A 20,313-nucleotide genomic window follows, 5' to 3' on the forward strand; every position below is an offset into this window, starting at 1 on the left:
GGTCCAATGTAATTCTCCCAGCGCGATAGGAGACTCGTTTTGAGGAAACTACGATTGTAGCTCACTGTCTAGCGTGCCGTGGTTGCGGAGAGGTGTCTGTTTTGTACAATAAATCCTCCGCGGACGAGTTATTAATCCCGAAAAGCCAAATCTGCCAACTTTACTGAAGTAGTTTGCCGAGGCGGTAAAATTCCACCAGGCGTTTGAGGAGGCGAAGGAAAAGTCCCGCCCTTGCTGGCTTTGGGGACTTCAAATATGAGACCCTGGAGAGCCTCTACAGCTCTAAGGACCCTCAGAAGATCCGGTACGAGAGAACGATAGAAACTGTGTGTGTTTTGCCTCGGCTGGGATGTCAGAATCTTCTGACTCTTTTTCTCACCCTCTCAGGTTTGTCAACTATCTGCGCCGGACGTCAGCCGTTCCCGGTTCCCAAAAGGAAAAGATCATAGAGTACGTCCGGAGCAGAGGCAAGGAGAGGGTCTCCTCCACCGCCGCGGCAGGCTCTGTCTCCTCCACCGAGGGACTAGCGTTGGCAAGGTAGCTGTCAGCCAGGACTGCCGCACAGTCTGGGTTTTTTTTTATTAGTTATATTTTATTATTATTATTAATATTTACTAACATATTTTTAAAAATTGAGAGATTGTTAAAGTTCATCAGTGCAGCTTCTAAGGTGTCTTTGTGATTTCAGGTTCGCTGCCTTCGTGTCGTCACGCAGGCCTCTGTCTGGGTTGGAGATGCAGGCTGCACTGAAGAGGGTCGCCTCCTCACCTAAGCCTGTATTTCCAGGTGGGATGAAATTCCAAAGAGATGCAGCTTGACTCTCTTCTGTGGTTTAATGTTTACGATTTCATCTCCAGCCCGCAGCAGAGCCTCTAGACCAGGGGTCCCCAACCTTTTTTAAACTGAGAGCTACTTCCAGTGTTGGGCTAGCTACTTGTCCAGTGTAGTGAGCTAAGCTATCAGTTACTCAACAATAAATCAAGCTTCACTACACCAAAGCTACCACCTAAAGAATTATAGCAAGCTAAGTTACGCTAATGTGTTAACAGTAGCTTAACTACATCAGAAGCTACTTAACGTTGTACCAAGCTAATGTCAATTCAAAATGAGTCTGACACACTAGTTAAAATATTTATTAAAGGTCAGCCAATGACATAACACAGTGTAAACATTGCTTTATGATCCGCATATTAAAATAAAAACTGAAGTAATTACTAGTAGACAAACTAGTAAACAATCTGCTGTTATTAGAACCAAATTAAAGGTACGGTGTAGTGTTCTACACATGGAGACATGGCTATGAGTTTGCATTCAATGGACATCTCTAGGGAAAACAAAACCCTACAAAAGGCATCTTATTTCTTTAGGGTCTCCCTTAGAGAAAACTTCTTCAGACCTCAATTAAAGGTACACTATGCAACCGGTGTTGATTTTCCAGCGAGGCTCCCCCCAGAGGGCAAAATTAAAAGTGCACTGTCGTAAATATGCACAGCTGTTCTCCTGGTTTCTCCGTCAAGCCAGGCGCGGTTGTTTTGAGCTTAGCAGACAGGCGAACGCAACGAATGACTAATGCTGCGTTCACACTGGACGCAGCTGGCGCGACAGAAGCAGCGAGTTTACATACAAAGTCAATGGTTGATGCGCGTCCAGGCGCAGCAAAAGGTCCCGCGGCGCGTTTTGAGCAGCAGGCGCAGCGCGTCTGAGCAGCTGAAGCAGTGCGTCGGGCGCGTTTAATCATCTGACGCAGGGAGAGAGACACAGCGCTGATGATCAGAGGCTATGATCACTCCTCTTAAACAGTTTATTGACGCCTAAATTAACTTAAAATGCAGAAATCTGCCGGCAGAATATGCAGTTTGGATTATTTAGATGAAAAACATCTACAAGCTGCCGCGGTGAGCCGCGAGGAGGCGACCCGGCCAAAGGCTGATGAAGGGAATCCTACTGTCGGCGCACTGCTGGTATGTGGGGGTCTGAGCGCCTCCGACAGAAAAAATATTGAAGGCAGGATAATAATCTGAATGAACTGACGGCACTGATTACGTTTTCAGGTGTATTTTCTCACTTAAACACATATTAAAACTACTTTATTCCCACTGATCACAGCAAATATAGCTGCAAGGCAGAGAAAGGATAGTGAAGCTCCGCCCAACGCGCGTCAGACACACTTTTGCACCGCGCAGCCAGAGCAGCAAAGCTGCTTCAGCCGCGCGTCAGAACTAACTGGTACAAGCAGCAAAAATGAAGCAGCAGACGCGATTTTGCTGCGTCCGATGTGAACGTAGCATAACTGCACAAAGATCGCCACTGTGCTAGCAACGAGAATGCTTTTAACTGGGGGGTGTAGCAGTTCTCGCCGTAAAGCAAGACTGACTCTCGTGAGACTTCTGAGCCGGTGGGTGCAGGCCGGTTCTCCTGCAATTGCAAGTGCGGTATTTCCCCCACAGACCACCAGGGCGGCCGAGAATACCTTTGTTCAACCTGAAATGACTCATTTAATCATCCAAAACGTTATGGAACACATTAATTAACTGAAAAATGTTGCATAGTGTGCCTTTAAACAGTCGATTCAAGTAACAAATGAAACTGTTTACAAAAAAGGTGAAGAAATAAAGAAGATAATTAAGAGATACATATATTTATGTCTCACCATATAATTTAATTTCAACCTACATATTTATTCATTGTATTTTTGGGGGCAATTAATTGAATGCTTATTTATTTATTTATTGAGAATTTATTTATTTATCTATTTATTTTATATACGGTAGAGCTGTTCCTCCATAAATAAAAAATCTTATCTGTGCACAGCCTAAAAACAGATTTATGTAAACATCCTGTCAGGTAAACTAGGCCATGAAAATACAATATGGAAGTTTCACTACTGCTCTCTAATTAGAGTATCTTAGTGGCACATATGGGAGAATTATCCTGCCATAATGCAAGAGCACATCATTTCAATTTGAGAAAAGAATTTCTTCTTCTTGCACTCAAAACTTATAATGCTCACACTCAAAACATGCGCTCTCTCTCAAATATTTTCTCTTCTCCCTCAAATCTTTGTTTCTTCTCTCAGATTTAATGCTTCTTGCACAGATATTTTCTCCTCTCGCTTGCCTCCTTCTCTTCGCGCACAAACCGCGCTCTGCACGAGTCTCAGATACGCTCGCAAACCCGTAGGCTCTGCTTGCGGATTTTTTTGCTCTCTCTTAGTTTGCAGTTGGATCGTCGCCTAGCAACCTTTCCTGCCAATAGAACGACAGCCTCGGAAAGGGTGCGCTTGTTTAACCCTACTGAGTGTGCCTGTGCTACTACGCTTCTTATAAGAGCGTCAGCTGAAACTGCTATTTACAGTAGTTTTGTGGCTGATTGTTGTTTCAAAATAGAAAACCTAGTTTCATTACTTAGTTATGCCCTGGATTTTGTAGCGTTTGTGGACGCTACGTCGCTACTTGATCAAAGCACTAACGTCGCTACAGGAAAGTTATTTGATAAATAAAGCAGCGACGCTACGGTCAAGCTACTGGAACATGTAGTTAAACTCATAGCTTCGCTACATGTAGCGGTGCTACTGCCCATCACTGGCTACTTCATCGGTACCATGTCACATGAAGGGGCTACCAATACTGACCTTTGAACAACAAGGGTCAGCGCTTACCAATAAACATATTTGCAATGCTTTATTTAATTTAAATGTTCTCATTTTTTAATCTTTAGAAGTGTCAGTGTGATTACAAAAGTAGAGGAACAGACTAAAATAACCTTTTAGAGGCAGCTCACTGGAAGGTTGTGCTAGTTTTAGAACAGGCTTGAGGGCACCACATGTGGTCCTTGGGGGCTACCTGGTGCCTGTGGGCACCATGTTGGTGACCCCTGCTCTAGACCAGCTCCTTCCAGACATCTGTGGAGCCCACCGATGAGGAGCTGGTTGAGGCTGCTGGCGACATGGAGGAGCGTAAGTAACGAGCATCTAATTTATCAGACTTTTTGTTTGCAAAAAAGTTATGACTGATGCTGATGGTTTTCTCCCATTTTATTTCACAAATGATAAAATAAACCAGATGAACCTGAAGTGAAACAGTAAGTTGGAGTCAATAAATAATTTGCTTTTGGCAATTAGCTGTAGCTCACTTATCACTAACTGGGCCGGTGCTTTTCACCCGTAGATTCCTCATCACGTCACCCGTTTCTTCCTCTTGTTGTCACCCAGGCTGCGTCTCAATTCGCAGGCTGCGTACTTGGTAGGACGCATTTTGAGGCCGGTGACGTCACAACGCTGCGCGGAGGCCGTCCCATTTGGCAAAAATTCTGAGGACGCTTAAAATGCAGCCTCAAAATGCGTCCTCCTTTTCCCCGAATTCTGAGGATGCATTGCTACCGTCCTTAGTGGCCTCGCCTCCCACTAGATTTCCCGAGGTGCTTTGCGCGCTTTTTTTTTTTTTTTTGTTAATTGAAGAAAAAGAAGAAGAAGAAGAGAGAAAAAAAAGGCAGAAAAAATGGAAAGCAGTAGCAGCGCCGGCAGTAGTAAGATGGAGTACACTTTTAAATGTGAGTATTATTTTTGTTTTATTTTACTGAACATGTATTAAAATACATGACGGTAACGGAGCCACCGGGATGTGTAGACCATCTAAAGCTAAAGCTTAAAGCTAACCTGTTGATACGAGACGCTCAACAACAATTGAAAGCCTTCATAAAAATGTCACAATTATTAACCTACATCTTGTAACTTTGCTGATAGCCCTCACTAATCGGAATTATTTATTCTCATACAGTTTATTACATAGGATTAGAACTGTCAAAGCTTAATGCAGCTGAAGAAATAACATGAGTCCAGCTGTACTGGGCTGTTAATACTGTAAACATTTTGTTTTAATACTCAATAATGTATAGTTATTTTACAGTGCAGTAAAATAAGGTTTAAAGTATAATTCACTTGAAGAACAATGCCGGTGTAATTATACAGAACAGTAATTTTGCCTGTTGACTTAACAGAAATAGGCTTTACATGTCATTTTGTTCCAGGGAGCAGGGAGCAGACAGAGGAGATGATCAAACTCCGTGGGCGAAACGACCACCTTTTTACCGGCGCCAAAAATACTGCAGCAGTCGGTTGGAGGTAAGAGTTGAGGCATAATTCCATATACATGTTGCATTTCTATGTAAAAGTCACACAAGATAAAAGAAGTCCTGTTCAAACACCAACGTACAAATATAATCTTTTGATCACATGATATGATGCCCAGATGCCCCTTTTGATCAATCTTATATTTGTGATAGAAGTGATCCTAGTGTGTTTATCTCTTCTCATTTCTCTTGTTTAGAACAATCCTGCAGAAAATGGGCCTGGAGGGAAAAGTTGAGCCACAACAGGCCAAAAAAAAAGTGGGACAACCTAAAAAAAAAAATACAAAGTATGTTCAGGTTTTGATAATGTAATGAAATACACACACACACACATATATATATATATATATATATATATATATATATATATATATATATATATATATATATATATATATATATATATAGATAGATAGATAGATAGATAGATCGATCCATCCAAATCATGAAACACTCCTTTTTTCTAGTTTTAAAGAAACACTACATAAAATTGCATCTGTTGACAAAAATTGTTTTCCTCTACTATAGGAATGCAAAGATCCAGGGACAGGGCAGGGTGTCAGTGGTAGGCCTACTGCTGCCACCTGGCCCTGGTTTGTCCTCATGGATGAGGTATTAGGACAGAGGCCCTCTGTTGCCCCACCTGTCCTTATTGCCTCCATCCCTGAGGACACACCAGGGCCAGGTGCTGCAGAGGCTGAGCAGCATCAGGGCAATGACGAGGAAGAGAGTGAGGATGAGAGGCCAGGAGAGAGGAGGGAAAGGAGGAAGAAAAGAAGGAGGAGTGACGAGTTGCTTGAATTGATCAGGGAGGATATGAGATGGCAGAGGGAGGCGGAGGAGAGAAGAGAAAGAGAGAGGACAGAGAAAGGATGGACAGATTGTTTAATTTATTGAGAGGATGGTGGACAGACGTTAATTTTTGTTGGTGTGTTCTTTTTTTTTTTGGTTGTTGCTGTTTTTACAAGTTCAAGTTATGTGTTGCTGTTATTAAATTAAATTATTAAATTGTTTATCAAAGTTATTGTTGTCGGTGTGTTCTTAAAGTCTTTTAACCTTTTTACATCATCTGTTACATCACTTCTTGACAATTTAAGTAAACGCAGAACAACTTCTCAGTGACAGCATCAATTTATTTTTTGAGATGCAATTATAACAAACTATTAAAAATATTTTAAACTATTTACAGTCAATTTTAACTACTATTTACAGAAGATGTAAAAGAACATATATATACAATTTCGACTGAGCAGGAGTCCCTGGTGGTGCTGCTGGACTGGATGGGATGCCACACAGATGAGCTTGGAGTCTTCTGCTCTTCATCCTCTGGGGCCATGATGTCACCAGCTCCCAGGCAGATGTTGTGCAGGACAGCACATGCCGTTATGACCTGTAGAAAAAAAAAGACAAAAACATTTTATAGTATATTTGAAGAAATTAATTTAAAGCTTTTTATCACTTATCTATAAGCAATAATTCTCTCATTTAGTAACATACCTGAGGCACAAAGGTGTGGTGCACCTCCAGCGCTTGGAGGAAGATGGCCCTGAACCTCGTCTTCATCATCCCAAAGGCACGCTCTATGATGGAGCGTGCCCTGGAATGATGGCTGTTAAAGCGCAGGGCTCCCACACCTTGTACCGGCCGCTTGAAGGGAGTCATGAGGGGGAGTGGGTGTTGGAGACACGGGTACCCACCATCTGCCAAGATGAAGTGGCCCGGAGGAGGGTAGATGGCCTGCCTGTACAGTGGGCTGTTCCGGAGCACTCTGGAGTCACCGACCCCGGCCAGCCCACGTACGTGTCGATGAAGCGGCCCTGATGGTCACAAACTGCCTGCAGAATGATGGAGGAGAACAGTTTCCTGTTCCGATAGCAGTGACCATCAGGACCGCTTGGAGGCTTGATCCTCACATGGCAGCCGTCGATCGCTCCAGCAGCTTTCAGAAAAGCTCTGTGTCCGGCCAGCCCTTCAAACCCCTGGGTTACTGCTGCCAGGTCTTCTGCAGTTTTGGGGAGGCAGATGACTCGGTGGCGGATGGCCACCACCTCCTCAGTAACCCGGTGGACGATGCGGTGAACTGTGGAGCGAGGCATCCCGAACACCCTACACTGTTAGACATTTCAATGGGTTTTTTACAGTAACTTACTGGCAACACGGTTGCCAGTAAGTTACCGTAATCTTCATTTACAGTAGTAGTAGTAGTGGTACTGTATGTTGAGTTTACAGTAACTAATGTTGTTACTGTAAACTCAACATACAGTACCACTACTGTAGAAATGCTTACTTTACAGTAAAATACTGTATTTCTCTCTCTCTCTCTCTCTCTCTCTCTCTCTATATATATATATATATATATATATATATATATATATATATATATATATATATATATATATATATATATATATATATATGTATTAATATATATATATATATATTAATACATATATATATATAGATATGTAGTAATATATATATATATATTAATACATATATATATATATATATATATTAATACATATATATATGTGTATTAATATATATATATTAATTTAGATTTGTATATAGTATTTTTCATGCACTGACTTAATGTAAAATTCTTAACAACTGAATAAAAATAGCTTTGATTTTAATGGTTGAGCAGTTTTTTCAATAAGCCTGCTAATTTTGCTTAATTGATTTGTTATTAACAATTATAATAAATCAAAAACAGACATATATATTCCAAAACATTCTGGTCTTTATTTAAAACACTAACAAATCGTAAAAGAACCACAAGATAATGTGTGACTTTCAGCTAGAATTCTCAATTTAATTCATATTATTATAGACAATACTTTTTTCATTTGCTCAGAGCTTAAAACATGTAACAAAATCAATTCCTTAAGATCGTCCAGTTCAAACATTTAGTTAAGTTGTTATTTATTCAAATTTAAGTCATATTATTAAAATCAGTAGTTCAAAGAACAACAGTTGTAACAAACAATAGAAACAGCATTAAACAGTATAACCGTTCAACCTATTTTGTAAGAATTTGATTGCACTCAAAAAGGAAAAAAAGAAGAACCTTACATAAACATAAATTGATCAAATGAACCGAACCTGGACAGGGTGTAGCCCCATTTCATGAGATTGTATTTGTCTTCAGCTGCAGCTGCACAGAACCTATAAAGGATAAGGAAAATGAACATCAGTATAAGTATCCGAGACTACAGTACAAGCATCCATTTTGAAGATATCTTAATGGGAAGAATCTTACCTAATTCAAGTTCTTCCACTCAAAGTCTGTTAGCTGGCGAAGAAAGGACAGCACTCTGTTGTTTATAGTGGCTGTCTTCCGCTTCACCAACACTCCAGTCTTCCGACTCACTCCAGTCCGTGCGGTGCATTTTGTTCCATCTTCTGGATTTATTCTCAAGAAGAACCTTCAAGCAAGATGAAAATTAATGGCAAAATAAACACAAGCAAAAAAACAAACGTATGAATAATAATAATAGAAAAAAAAAAAAAAAAAATATATATATATATATATATACACTATATTGCCAAAAGTATTTGCTCACCCATCCAAATTATTGGAATCAGGTGTTCCAATCACTTCCATGGCCACAGGTGTATAAATTCAAGCACCTAGGCATGCAGACTGTTTTTACAAACATTTGTGAAAGAATGGGTCGCTCTCAGGAGCTCAGTGAATTCCAGCGTGGAACTGCAATAGGATGCCACCTGTGCAACAAATCCAGTCGTGAAATTTCCTCGCTCCTAAATATTCCACAGTCAACTGTCAGCTGTATTATAAGAAAATGGAAGTGTTTGGGAACGACAGCAACTCAGCCACGAAGTGGTAGGCCACGTAAACTGACGGAGCGGGGTCAGCGGATGCTGACGCGCATAGTGCGAAGAGGTCGCCAACTTTCTGCAGAGTCAATCACTACAGACCTCCAAACTTCATGTGGCCTTCAGATTAGCTCAAGAACAGTGCGCAGAGAGCTTCATGGAATGGGTTTCCATGGTCGAGCAGCTGCATCCAAGCCATACATCACCAAGTGCAATGCAAAGCGTCGGATGCGGTGGTGTAAAGCACGCCGCCACTGGACTCTAGAGCAGTGGAGACGCGTTCTCTGGAGTGACGAATCGCGCTTCTCCATCTGGCAATCTGATGGACGGGTCTGGGTTTGGCGGTTGCCAGGAGAACGGTACTTGTCTGACTGCATTGTGCCAAGTGTAAAGTTTGGTGGAGGGGGGATTATGGTGTGGGGTTGTTTTTCAGGAGCTGGGCTTGGCCCCTTAGTTCCAGTGAAAGGAACTCTGAATGCTTCAGCATACCAAGACATTTTGGACAATTCCATGCTCCCAACTTTGTGGGAACAGTTTGGAGCTGGCCCCTTCCTCTTCCAACATGACTGTGCACCAGTGCACAAAGCAAGGTCCATAAAGACATGGATGACAGAGTCTGGTGTGGATGAACTTGACTGGCCTGCACAGAGTCCTGACCTCAACCCGATAGAACACCTTTGGGATGAATTAGAGCGGAGACTGAGAGCCAGGCCTTCTCGTCCAACATCAGTGTGCGACCTCACAAATGCGCTTCTGGAAGAATGGTCAAAAATTCCCATAAACACACTCCTAAACCTTGTGGACAGCCTTCCCAGAAGAGTTGAAGCTGTTCTAGCTGCAAAGGGTGGACCGACGTCATATTGAACCCTATGGATTAGGAACGGGATGTCACTTAAGCTCATATGTGAGTCAAGGCAGGTGAGCAAATACTTTTGGCAATATAGTGTATATACACTTTATTTGTCCCCTTGGGGAAATTACAATTTTGGAACATTCCGGGGGAACTTGGGTGTACAAGGCCATGCTGACGTGGAAGGCTCTGCCCAACTTAACCTAACCTAGCAGAGCATGTTTTTAGTGGTAGGGGAAATTGGAGCACCCGGAGGAAACCTATGCAGACACGGGGAGAACATGCAAACTCCACACAAAGTCCTGCCAAGACCGAGCGGGACGCAATATCCAATCCAATAACCATTTATAGTAAGATTAAAGTAGTTTCAACTACATGTTATGTTCCACTGCTGAATAATCATGTTTATTCAAGCTAATGTAAATATTCAAGAATGAAAATATTCAAAGTTTAAATTCTATTAACAATTCAGTTTAATAATAACAGAACACATTCCACATCAGCATCTCCTGTCTTTGAAAACCATTATCCTGAAGGTTTTAGATGTCCCCATGCAACACACTTGACTCAAATTAAATGACGGTTGCTTTCAAGTTCTGCATGCTTAGTGGTATAAATCATGATGGAGAATTTTTGGACATGGTAAACCAATGTCCATCTTGATATCTCACATGAATGGGGGAGCAAAATGAGAGTCGCCTGCAGTTTGCCTTCAGGGACTCATGTGGGACCAAACCAACCCCCCTCTACCCGGGCAAGAGAGGATAAAGTCCTCCCACAGAGGAGGGACTTCTGCCTGGATAACAAAAACAACTGGTTGTGCTTTGTTCTTCCTCTTTCGTGAAGCCCTCCCAGAAGATTCACATCGAAGGAGCCCTGCCAACATCCAGCAAGGTCCGAGACCCAGATCTCGAAATGGACTGAAAGCTAAGTCTGATCTAATGCCTGACATTAGAGTGCTCATTCACACTTTCAGGTGTTAAAACTGCCAGAACAGAACTTGATTAAATAATATTGCTGCCACCCCTAAGAGGCTGATGCCAAATATCAAAACATAAATTTAGCATCCGCTGGGTTAGCATTGCATTTAATGTTATATAACATTATGGCGTCCTGACTAGCAATATAACAATTATACAGCACAAAAATCACAACAGCGGCAGGGAACCATCTAAAATCTTTTCAACAGTGGGCCCAGGGACTGGAGTTGCTTATCCATGCCTGTATAAGACTTCACAGTGCCTTAAAAAAAAAAAAAAGTGCACTTACCGCTGAATAAATTCAAGTGTTGCACATGCTGGCTCCTGGTATTCAAGGTTGAAGGCATAGTAGCTTCCAAAAAACACAGAGAATGCATCTGCAAAGCCCAGGTGCTCATCCAAAATGTAGACCACCTTTCCCTCCATGCTCACCATCCACTTTGCTGCATCAAGGTATGTGGTTCCTAAAAGATAAAAAAGGCACACTTTGAAAAAAGCACACTTACAATCAAAGAAAAAAATTCTTAAAGATTATGTAAAGCTTCCCTTACCCAGAATTATCAGTCTTGGTGATGAAGGCAATGTCACGTCCCTCTCAATGGATGCTTTTGTTGAAGTCGTCTTAAACAGAATTAAATTAGGAATTACAACATGCTTAACATGCAGCCCAATAATTATATACAGTGAGCATATTCACAAATTGTTTCTCTGACGATTTGCCAACTTACATCTTTCAAAATGAAGATGGATTCCTCCTCTTCAACGAAGTGGTTCAGCAGCAGAAGTACTGCTGCTATGGCTGTCTTGTTTTGCTGCATTGCTGAGATCCCGTCAATATCCTGAAGAACACGCTGAATGTTTTTGTTGTGAGGGTTTCTTCGGAAGAAGTCCAGAATTCTCTTCCCTTTTGTCTGAAGAGCTTCTCCAAGGCGATCACAAATGTCAATCTCTGTGAGGATTTTGAAGTGATCGCAGAGTCCTCTTTTCGTAAACAGAAAAGGCCATTGTTCTTGTATGTCATTAATACTTGGAGGAGGGCACCCATTGATCATGTGCCGCTGATAAATGTATGTGAGAGACATGGAAGCATCTACATCTGGCCAATCTGCTGCTCTAGGTCCAGCTGACTGAAATATGGCAACCATGTCTTGTCGTCTTTTCTCCAAAGAGTCTGTCGTTTCTCCCTCGGGAAGACATTTTGGCTGCCAGTTTACACAGCCATAGCTGTCCACTTTACAACGTGTTGTTTTAGCTGAGGTGTTGGAATTGCTCTGTGTTGTTGATCGTGGTTTACGTATTCTCTCAGTTGTATTGTTTCTGTTGACATGTTCCACTCTTGTCTTCAGCTGGTTTATAAGGGAATAGTATCCTATTCCAATTTGTTCGCCTTCCTCAGTCATGTCTGAAAAGGTCAGTGGATACTTTGAAACTATCATCTTTGCTATTTCTATGCAAGCAGCTCTGTTAGGGTTTGGACAGTGTTGCTGCATAGCAGAAACCACAACCCGCACCATTGCTCTCCTGTCTGCTGGGCTAGCCCTCTGCCCTCTCAAGATTGCCTGGGACAAGGATCCAGGTATCTGTTCCCATGGTATTTGGAATTGGAGAATCCAAGAGTTTTGAGCTTTTGCCAGGCTGGATCCAGGAAAATATGACTGTGTCTGATGAGGTGTGAAGGAGGACCAACCAGTTCCTCTGTCTGCACCTACAGATGAAAGGGGAGGCGTCTCTTCACTTAGAGTGATGCTGACTTCAGTGGTCCCTTTGTCATTCAGTTCTTTAAAGAAGAAAAAAAAAACAATAATGCATTTTTATAAGTCTAAATCCTTTAATCAAAAAAGTATATATACCAGAACTAACTATATACATATTTAGACAAATTACCTATGAATGGTTTAAAACTTCAATGTATGCTCAAACAATTTACAACAGCTTCTTTTCGTTATTTCAAATATAACCCAAAGGGACCAGAAAACTTTTAGATGAAAATGTAACTTTTCTCTGTATCAATAAGAGCTCAGATAAGAGAAAACAGATGCAAAGAAGCTTCTGTGTAAACCAAACAGAGGGAAAGGCACAGTACAAAAAGTACTCTCTGAAAAACACTTTTTTTGTTCATTTTTTTTGTTGTCCAATTCACTATAAGTGATGATAGGTAAATAACATGATATATATAACCCATATAAACAAGACATTTTACACATGTTGGATGAAGCTGTTTGATGACCAGTTTTGTATTCATATTAATGTCACATGCATTAAACGACATCAACTGACACTAAAACTAAAAAGTAAAACATATATCTGTCGGATAAGTCTTTAACCTGTGACTATCCCCAGTAACCAGATGATACTATTGAGAATTAGGTGTTACATGTATCTATTTCCTCTCTCTGTGACTAAAAGATGATAGGATAAATCTTGTTTAAAAGTATTTGAGTAGATCAAATGCTGTCTCACCCAATTACTCCATCAAGACATGTTTGGACACACTCTGATGGTAATGTGTCTTCAACTATTTTCTTTAAGACTCTTATGAATACATTTCTCACCTCTTTGTTTGAAGGCCTGGATTACTTTTCGGCACTGTATTGGTGTCAGATATTCTTGGAAGTCTTCCTTCTCCACAAAAGCAAGGTCCTCTTTCTTAGTTACTCCAACCACAGATGAAAGGTGTCCTGTAATGGTCATCAGTATTTCGTGATCCAACTCTCTGAAATTCCTGGATCCATTCAACATCCATTCCTAGGAAGAAGAAAGCACTGAGTGATGCAAACAAACAACAGGGAGGTTCAAGATATGATACACTTGCAGTGGATAATAGTCTTGCAACTTTTCTGCTTTCACATATGCATAGTTATGATCTGAGTTATATAAATGATATACTCCCAGATCCACTAACAGAACTGAGTGTTGTACCTGAACAACAAAGTGGACCTGTTTTTCATCAGTCAGTATCAAGGATATTTTCCCGAAGACTAAAGTGTCACCACTGTGATCAAGAGGAACAATCAGTCCTCTTGTGTATTTGGTTCCTTTATAAATCACTGCCGAAACTTCAGAGGTTTTGTTTTTGTCAATATTGGCTGTCTTTAAAACCATCTGTATGCCTTTGTTGTATGACAAGCTCATTTGCCTCACCTGCAATCTGAATGAGAGGTGGGAATAACTCACCACATCCTTGAACCTCCACCACTCCTTGAAATAAGAGTGTTTGCTCTCAAACCTCAGTGTCCACAACCGTATTAAGGGCCCAAACTTTAGAATAAGGCTTGGATAATGCAACAAGTAATGATGCTTTGGTTTAAGAGGATGGTCAGGGAACATGGTGCTACGTAGCTCTACATATTCCTCCAGCAAAACCTTTAAGAATGCAATTTCATTATGATTAATTTTTGGAGCACAGATATACTCAACTATTTCTCTGAGTTTTAGGCATACCTGCCAAATCTCGCTCTCTAAGGGATTTTTGATCCATTTACCAACATAAACTGGCAACAATCGTAAGAAACACCAGTTCTGTGCTGCTGAACCACTAAGCCTTGTAGCATTTTCCTTTATCTGACACGGTTTGTTGTGTGAGTCACTGCCAAAAAGCCTTGTTTGTGAGATTGCCTGATTTATCTGTTCATAAGTGAAATGTTTTTCAGATTTGATCAGATGCTTAATGTAAAGAGCTAAATCATTGGATACTATTTTTTCAAAAAGGTCATGCCCAAGACATGGAGGAAGACCAGAGCACACATGAAACGTTGTCAGTGAGTTGAAAATGGAATCACATTTAATTCCATCCACTATGTTACGGTCAGAAGTCAGTTGTTGAATGCTGTCATTGTAGTTTGCAGGTGTTCTTTGTGAGCCAAAAACAAGTGGAGATTTGACAAACGTCTCTCTGTCAACCAAACAGTATCTACAGAAGTGTTTGCTACTGCTGAAATTTTCAGTGAATCCACCAATTGAATGTGAACCAAGATTATCTCCACATATGGCTATCAGTGATGCTCTAAGGTTGGTTCCATCTTCCAGCTTAAATCCTGAAACCTCTAAATCTTTTAAATCATTGATAAGGTGGGAAAATACCTTGTCTGGTCCAAAAGATTTAAAGTCCTGTTCTCTGCAAAGCAAAACAAGCTGTGCAGGGTCAACACTGGATCGATTATGTGGTAATATTTCTCCAAGTGTCATGTACATGGCCATGAGTTTGTGTTTCTTTTTTCCAGAACCTAAGGGATTTGTCACCTCAAAGGCATCCATGTACAAAATAACTGAAATGGAGGATGACAATGTCTGTAGAATAGCATTTTGTTTGAAGTTTTTACCATCATTTACATTATTCAAAATCATCTCATCATGTGCTAGTAATTTTGATTGTGCAAACTGGTCTTTCACTGTTGACTGCCGAAACAAGGCAGCAAGTGTCTCCTTTACAGGCACGTACTGACAAAAGCGTTCTTTACCACTAATGTCTGTTCCAAGGTACATCTGGCTTGGAGCAACATAGTCAAACTTTTCCTTAAAGAACGTTTTTCTGGTTCTATCCGATCTCAAGATTCCTTCATTGTAAATAGTTAAAAGATCCTCTTGTTCAAGTTCTTTAACAATTTCCTGTATCTGACCCTCATTCAACCTCAGCTGTTGTAGTTTCTCCTCTACTTTTTTAATTACTTGCCTCATTCCAGTGCTATGGATATCTTGAAATTCTTCAATCATGCACTGTACTGTTGTTGCTGGCAAAAGCATTTTAGCCTGATATTTTAAGTAAAATAATGATAGATTCTTTAAAAATCTGTCATTGCTCAACTCTAAATTTATTTCAGGATGTCCAAAATGTGAATTTACACCATCATCTTGCACCTGAGAGTCTTCAAGTTGAGCATCTTGAATTTGGACATCTGGATTTTGCGGTACTTCCAGCTGTGGAACAGCTGGTTGTCTATGTTTTCTTGAGATGTGCGTGGCAAAAGATGAGCGCACTCTGAAACATTTTGAGCACCCCTGAAAAGGACAAGTGACTTTTTTCCCATTACGTATGTGTACTCTTAAATGAATGCAAAGCAAATAAGAACTATTGGCAATAAAATCACATCCTGGAACATTACACTTGTGATCACCATCATGCTGAAAAGTCTCTTTTATTTTTGACACAGTAGTGTGATTTCTGTACATGTGGGACTTTAACGCAGAAAAAGTTCTGAAACTGGCAGAACAAGTTTCTATGCCACATGAAAATCTGTAGTTGGCAAGATTTTTATGACTCCTTGAATGAGCAAAAAATGTTTTAGGACTGCCAGTGCAGTGGTTACACATCTTACACCTTAACATTCTTCAGTTTCTGAGGGTTTTCAAGCCTTTTCAAACCGTTTTTACCACACAACTAAATGGTTACAATAATTTCACACATAACAGCTAGTTAAGCAAAGTATGTATATATCCACATAAACTAAACTTTAAAGCCTTATCTCACGAAAGTTAGTTGTTGGATGTCGATTAGCATGTAAGCTAGGTTACACATAAGTAGCACAATGCTAAACCAAAAGAAGAAGAAAAAATGTCGGGACAAAGCTTAAAATGCTTACCTGAAAAGCTTGCTTGATGGGTTTTCTCAAAGAATAAATGAAAAAATCTTCGGACAATACTGTGTTTATCAGTTTGTGACAGTGGAAATCCTCTCCGGTGGTGTTGACCAAACGTCCAAAATCTACTATTCTTACTCGGCAAACTGTTCGTTGTTCCTGCGGTTGTAGTCATTCTAAGCGGCAAAAAAAAAAAAAAAAAGGATGGCGTAACTAAAATTTAAAAAGAGAGAAGGATCAGAGCCAAAGTAACCGTTAATTACAGTAACTTACAACAATGTGAGATACTGCGGTAGTGAACTGTAAACAATGCGTCACGTGATTCATAATTCCCATGATGCAATGGCAATTACAGTTAATTACCAGAACAATGATTTTGCGGCTTTGTACTGTGTGATGTGTGGTAAATTACTGTTAAAATTACAACCATGTCTAACAGTGTAGCCACCACTCTGTAGGATGCCCCACTCGCTAGCCAGAAGAGGAAGACCAAGGTCTCTATTGTGGCCCCCCATCCATGTCTTCTTTCCTGGCAGAGAAGGTCCAGCAGCACCGCCAGAGACTCTCTGCTCAGCCGAAAGTCTGGTCTGGTGTCTTCATTATTAAAAAATATCTGGAGAACGGGAACATTCAGATTGATGCGGCAGTACATCGGCCTGGTCTGGAAAGAGAGATGAAGGTTGAGAACAGGATTAGATGACAGCAATTTCATTTTAGCTGATACAATTCTAGTGAATGTTAACCCCTTAACGCCTGGTGTTGCCAATTTGGGACCAAACAATTCTGGCCTTTACTTATTTTACTTAATCTAGATCCACTATTTAACCTATTTTTTCGTTTTTATATTTATTTTACCTGTATTAATTTTCTGTTATATAATTGCAAATAAAATCAGGCAGTAAGTGATAACAATTTAGACAAATAAGGATTTATTTCTCAATAATACAGTTTGCCTTCTCCACACAACCTTAGTGATAGTGAAAGTGGTGATTTAAGTCAGTTATTTACAGGGATTGTAAACATTTAACTATTCAATTCAAATTACTAAAGTTACAAACAAGCTTATACCAAGTCTTATAAATATATATTTAAAATTTGATATTTAATGATATTAATTAATCTGCTGACAAGTGTTTGATAAATAACTGGTATATTCTGATCATTAGCAGACCCTAGTGGGGGAAAATAATAAAGGTAAATGTTACCTCTCTACTGCGCTCTGCCAGCCTCAAATATATTTGTCGCCGGTTTTGCTGCCGCCGAATCCGACTCTCCTCCTCCAACATCAGGTAAATAAAATAAAATAAAAATTGCAGTTTCCATTTTGCTATGCCTGAATCAATCAATCGTCAATCGTCTGATTAATGGCGCGGTTTTTCCCGAGCTTTGTGTAGACGTGATGACGTCGTGACGTAACCAGGAAGTGCTCCAAAGGCTAGACCGTCCCATTTACCAACGGCTGAGGATCCTCCGGAGCAGCCTACCGAGGCTGGGTCCTCCGGAGGCTAGGTAGGCTGCGTCCTCGGAAGTACGCAGCCTGCGAATTGAGACGCAGCCCCAATCACACTCTTTCCCTGTCTTTATCCTTTGTAGCCATTAATCATTACTAGCATCCTTCTGCTGCTTCTTTTTTGTGTTTACTGTGGGTACTGCAGATGAAACCAAGATGTGTGTTTTGTTCAACGTCAGATGAACTGGCGGGTCCCTCCACCGCCTAGCTGTCTCAGAGGGTGTCCACTGCTGGACAGGGGGAACCCACCGACGAGGAGCTGCTGGAGGCCACGCAGAAGCAGGGAGAACGTCTGCAGCCGCAGGATCCTCCAGAGCCACCCTCCACGCAGGAGACCCCGTCCAGACGGGACCCTGTGCCCCCTGCTCCTGAGGTTTGCTGACCGAGACTTTATACTTCAAGCATTCTGGCACCAGTAGAAGCCTGGTTTGCAAGTTAGATTGCTGTCTTCTTTCTGCAGATGCTGCCTCAGTCCTGGAGGGCAGCGCTTACAGCAGAGCAGCAGGAGTGGATCAGCTGGAAGCTGATCGTCAGGGACCACATGGGGAGGTCTCGCCTCACCACAGACCTCAACCTGTGGTGGTCCCCTCCACAGCCCCGGCCGGCCTACCACCAGCCTCCCGCATCCCCCCCTTCTTCACATGTCAGATGTTCCTGTGGATGCCCCACAGGATCTGACGTCTGCAGCTGACGTGCCCCCAGCCTTCGTCCAACGGGTCCTTGACAAAGGCTGGGCTCTACAGGACCAACCGGAGGGTCCTGGACATTGACGGATGGTACCTCATGGCCACTGAGTACCTGGAGGGCCGTCAATGTAAGAAGATGTTGGTCACAGGGCATCATCAGGCAGCTGCCCCTCACCTACAGCTGCCAGTTTCCTGCTGTACTCACGTACAAGTAAGACACAACCACAGGAAATGTCTTGGTTCTTTATTATTATAAAACTAACATGTCATTAATCCCTTGCCAGCCATACCGTCCACGGCCTGGCTCCTCACCGTTTACGGTTATGACGTGGCGGTGCGGCTGGAAGAGTACAAGGCCCTCGATGGATTCGACCAAGAAGGTATGAGAAAGTTCAGTCGGCCGACCGTAGAGGTGTCTACACATCGCTTGCTTTCTTTTTCTGCCTCTCACATAAACGAATTCCTATCCAGGTGACGAAGAAGCTAACCGGTGTCGCCGCCGACACAGCCACCTGGGTTACCAATGTGGGTAACGAGCATGGCCAGGTCCTCATGAGCTTCCTCACCTGCTCTGAGGGGTCCGAGTGCCTGAGTGCTATGGCGGCTGGACTGATGCAGCAGTACCGAGACGCAGAGGTACCTCCCCCGCAGCTCATGTACGTCGACCGGGACTGCTGCAGCAGAGACGGCGTGTCGTAGACAGCTGCATTGTTTCATGTGAGAGCTGAGATGATTGAAGCTTTTAATATCCCTGCAGCCTTTTCATCTAACTCACCCTACTTTCTGTCGGGTAGGAGTGGGGCAACCTCGTGGTCCGTCTGGACATCTGACACCACATGCGACATATCGCATGTGGTGTCATGACAGAGCCACGAGCTCTACCCCACCTTCATGAGGCAGCTGTCTCATTGCATCTTCGAGGTGGACCCTGAAGATGCCCGCCGTCTCACTGACGCCAAGCGGTCCGAGCTGGGGAGGGAGCACGTGATGTTCAACCTGAGTGATGCCGAGGTGATCCAGAGGATCTCCAAGGAGGAGCGGAGATTGCACTGTCGCCGCAGGACGCGTGGGGCAGAGCAAACCGCCATCCTCATCCAGAACCTCCTGGACACCTTCCTAGGACCTGCAGGGAGAATCCCCCTGAACATCCCACTGCTGGACAATCTCCGCATCCAGGACATCTGGAACACGCAGATGCGCCACCACAGCTGCATCCAGGACCCGCCTGGCGTGCAGCTTTACACCCAGACTGGGACGCTGACTAAGGGCGGAGTCAGCCTCACCGTGTATCGCTGCGCCAGGGGTTCCACCTCCCTGGAATCGCTCCACCTCCACCTGAACCATTTCATCCCAGGTAACTGCAGCTCTTTATAGACACGTCTATGTTTCTGTTTCTTAAATGTGAATCCAGTTTGCTCTGATCCGCCTGTTTCCTCAGGGACGTCTGCGAGTGCCAGATACTTTCAGGCGTTCCTGGTAGACGGAGTGGTGAGGTGGAACGAGGATCGAGCAGCTACTGCAGCGCCGGCGAGGGCGGCTGAGGTTGAGGTGTGTCTGCATTCCTACAGTGGCCACCTCAAACACACCCTCAACCAGAAGTGCCACAGGTTGCGTGGACACGATCTGGTTGAGGATTTCACCAAGCCCGCTGCGTACACAGGTAACCAGCAGAACGTAATGAGAGAGTTGTTTTTTTTTCTCCTTTTTTTATTGTCTCTCTGATTCATCACAGGGGTGCTCATTGGGG

The 20,313-nt window shown here is 42.4% G+C and overlaps 1 protein-coding gene and 1 long non-coding RNA gene across 2 annotated transcripts; one reads left to right on the plus strand and one right to left on the minus strand.

Moving 5' to 3' along the window:
• The first annotated feature begins 518 nt into the window (after positions 1–518).
• On the plus strand, positions 519–881 carry LOC119788024. The gene is made up of 3 exons (XR_005281410.1): positions 519–564; positions 689–786; positions 858–881. It is a non-coding gene; the product is annotated as an uncharacterized LOC119788024 (long non-coding RNA).
• A 7,349-nt stretch (positions 882–8,230) lies between these two features.
• LOC119788016 lies at positions 8,231–13,488 on the minus strand. Its single transcript, XM_038292126.1, has 6 exons — positions 13,350–13,488; positions 11,526–12,574; positions 11,349–11,418; positions 11,087–11,261; positions 8,390–8,555; positions 8,231–8,295 (listed from the first exon to the last, which is right to left on the minus strand). Exons 1-5 carry the CDS (start codon positions 13,486–13,488, stop codon positions 8,390–8,392), a joined length of 1,599 nt encoding a protein of 532 aa, XP_038148054.1. The 3' UTR covers positions 8,231–8,295.
• Positions 13,489–20,313: the final 6,825 nt, after the last annotated feature.

Source organism: Cyprinodon tularosa, unplaced genomic scaffold (genome assembly GCF_016077235.1).
Source record: "Cyprinodon tularosa strain WSP-4 unplaced genomic scaffold, ASM1607723v1 ctg309, whole genome shotgun sequence".
In the NCBI taxonomy this organism is placed as follows: Eukaryota; Metazoa; Chordata; class Actinopteri; order Cyprinodontiformes; family Cyprinodontidae; genus Cyprinodon; species Cyprinodon tularosa.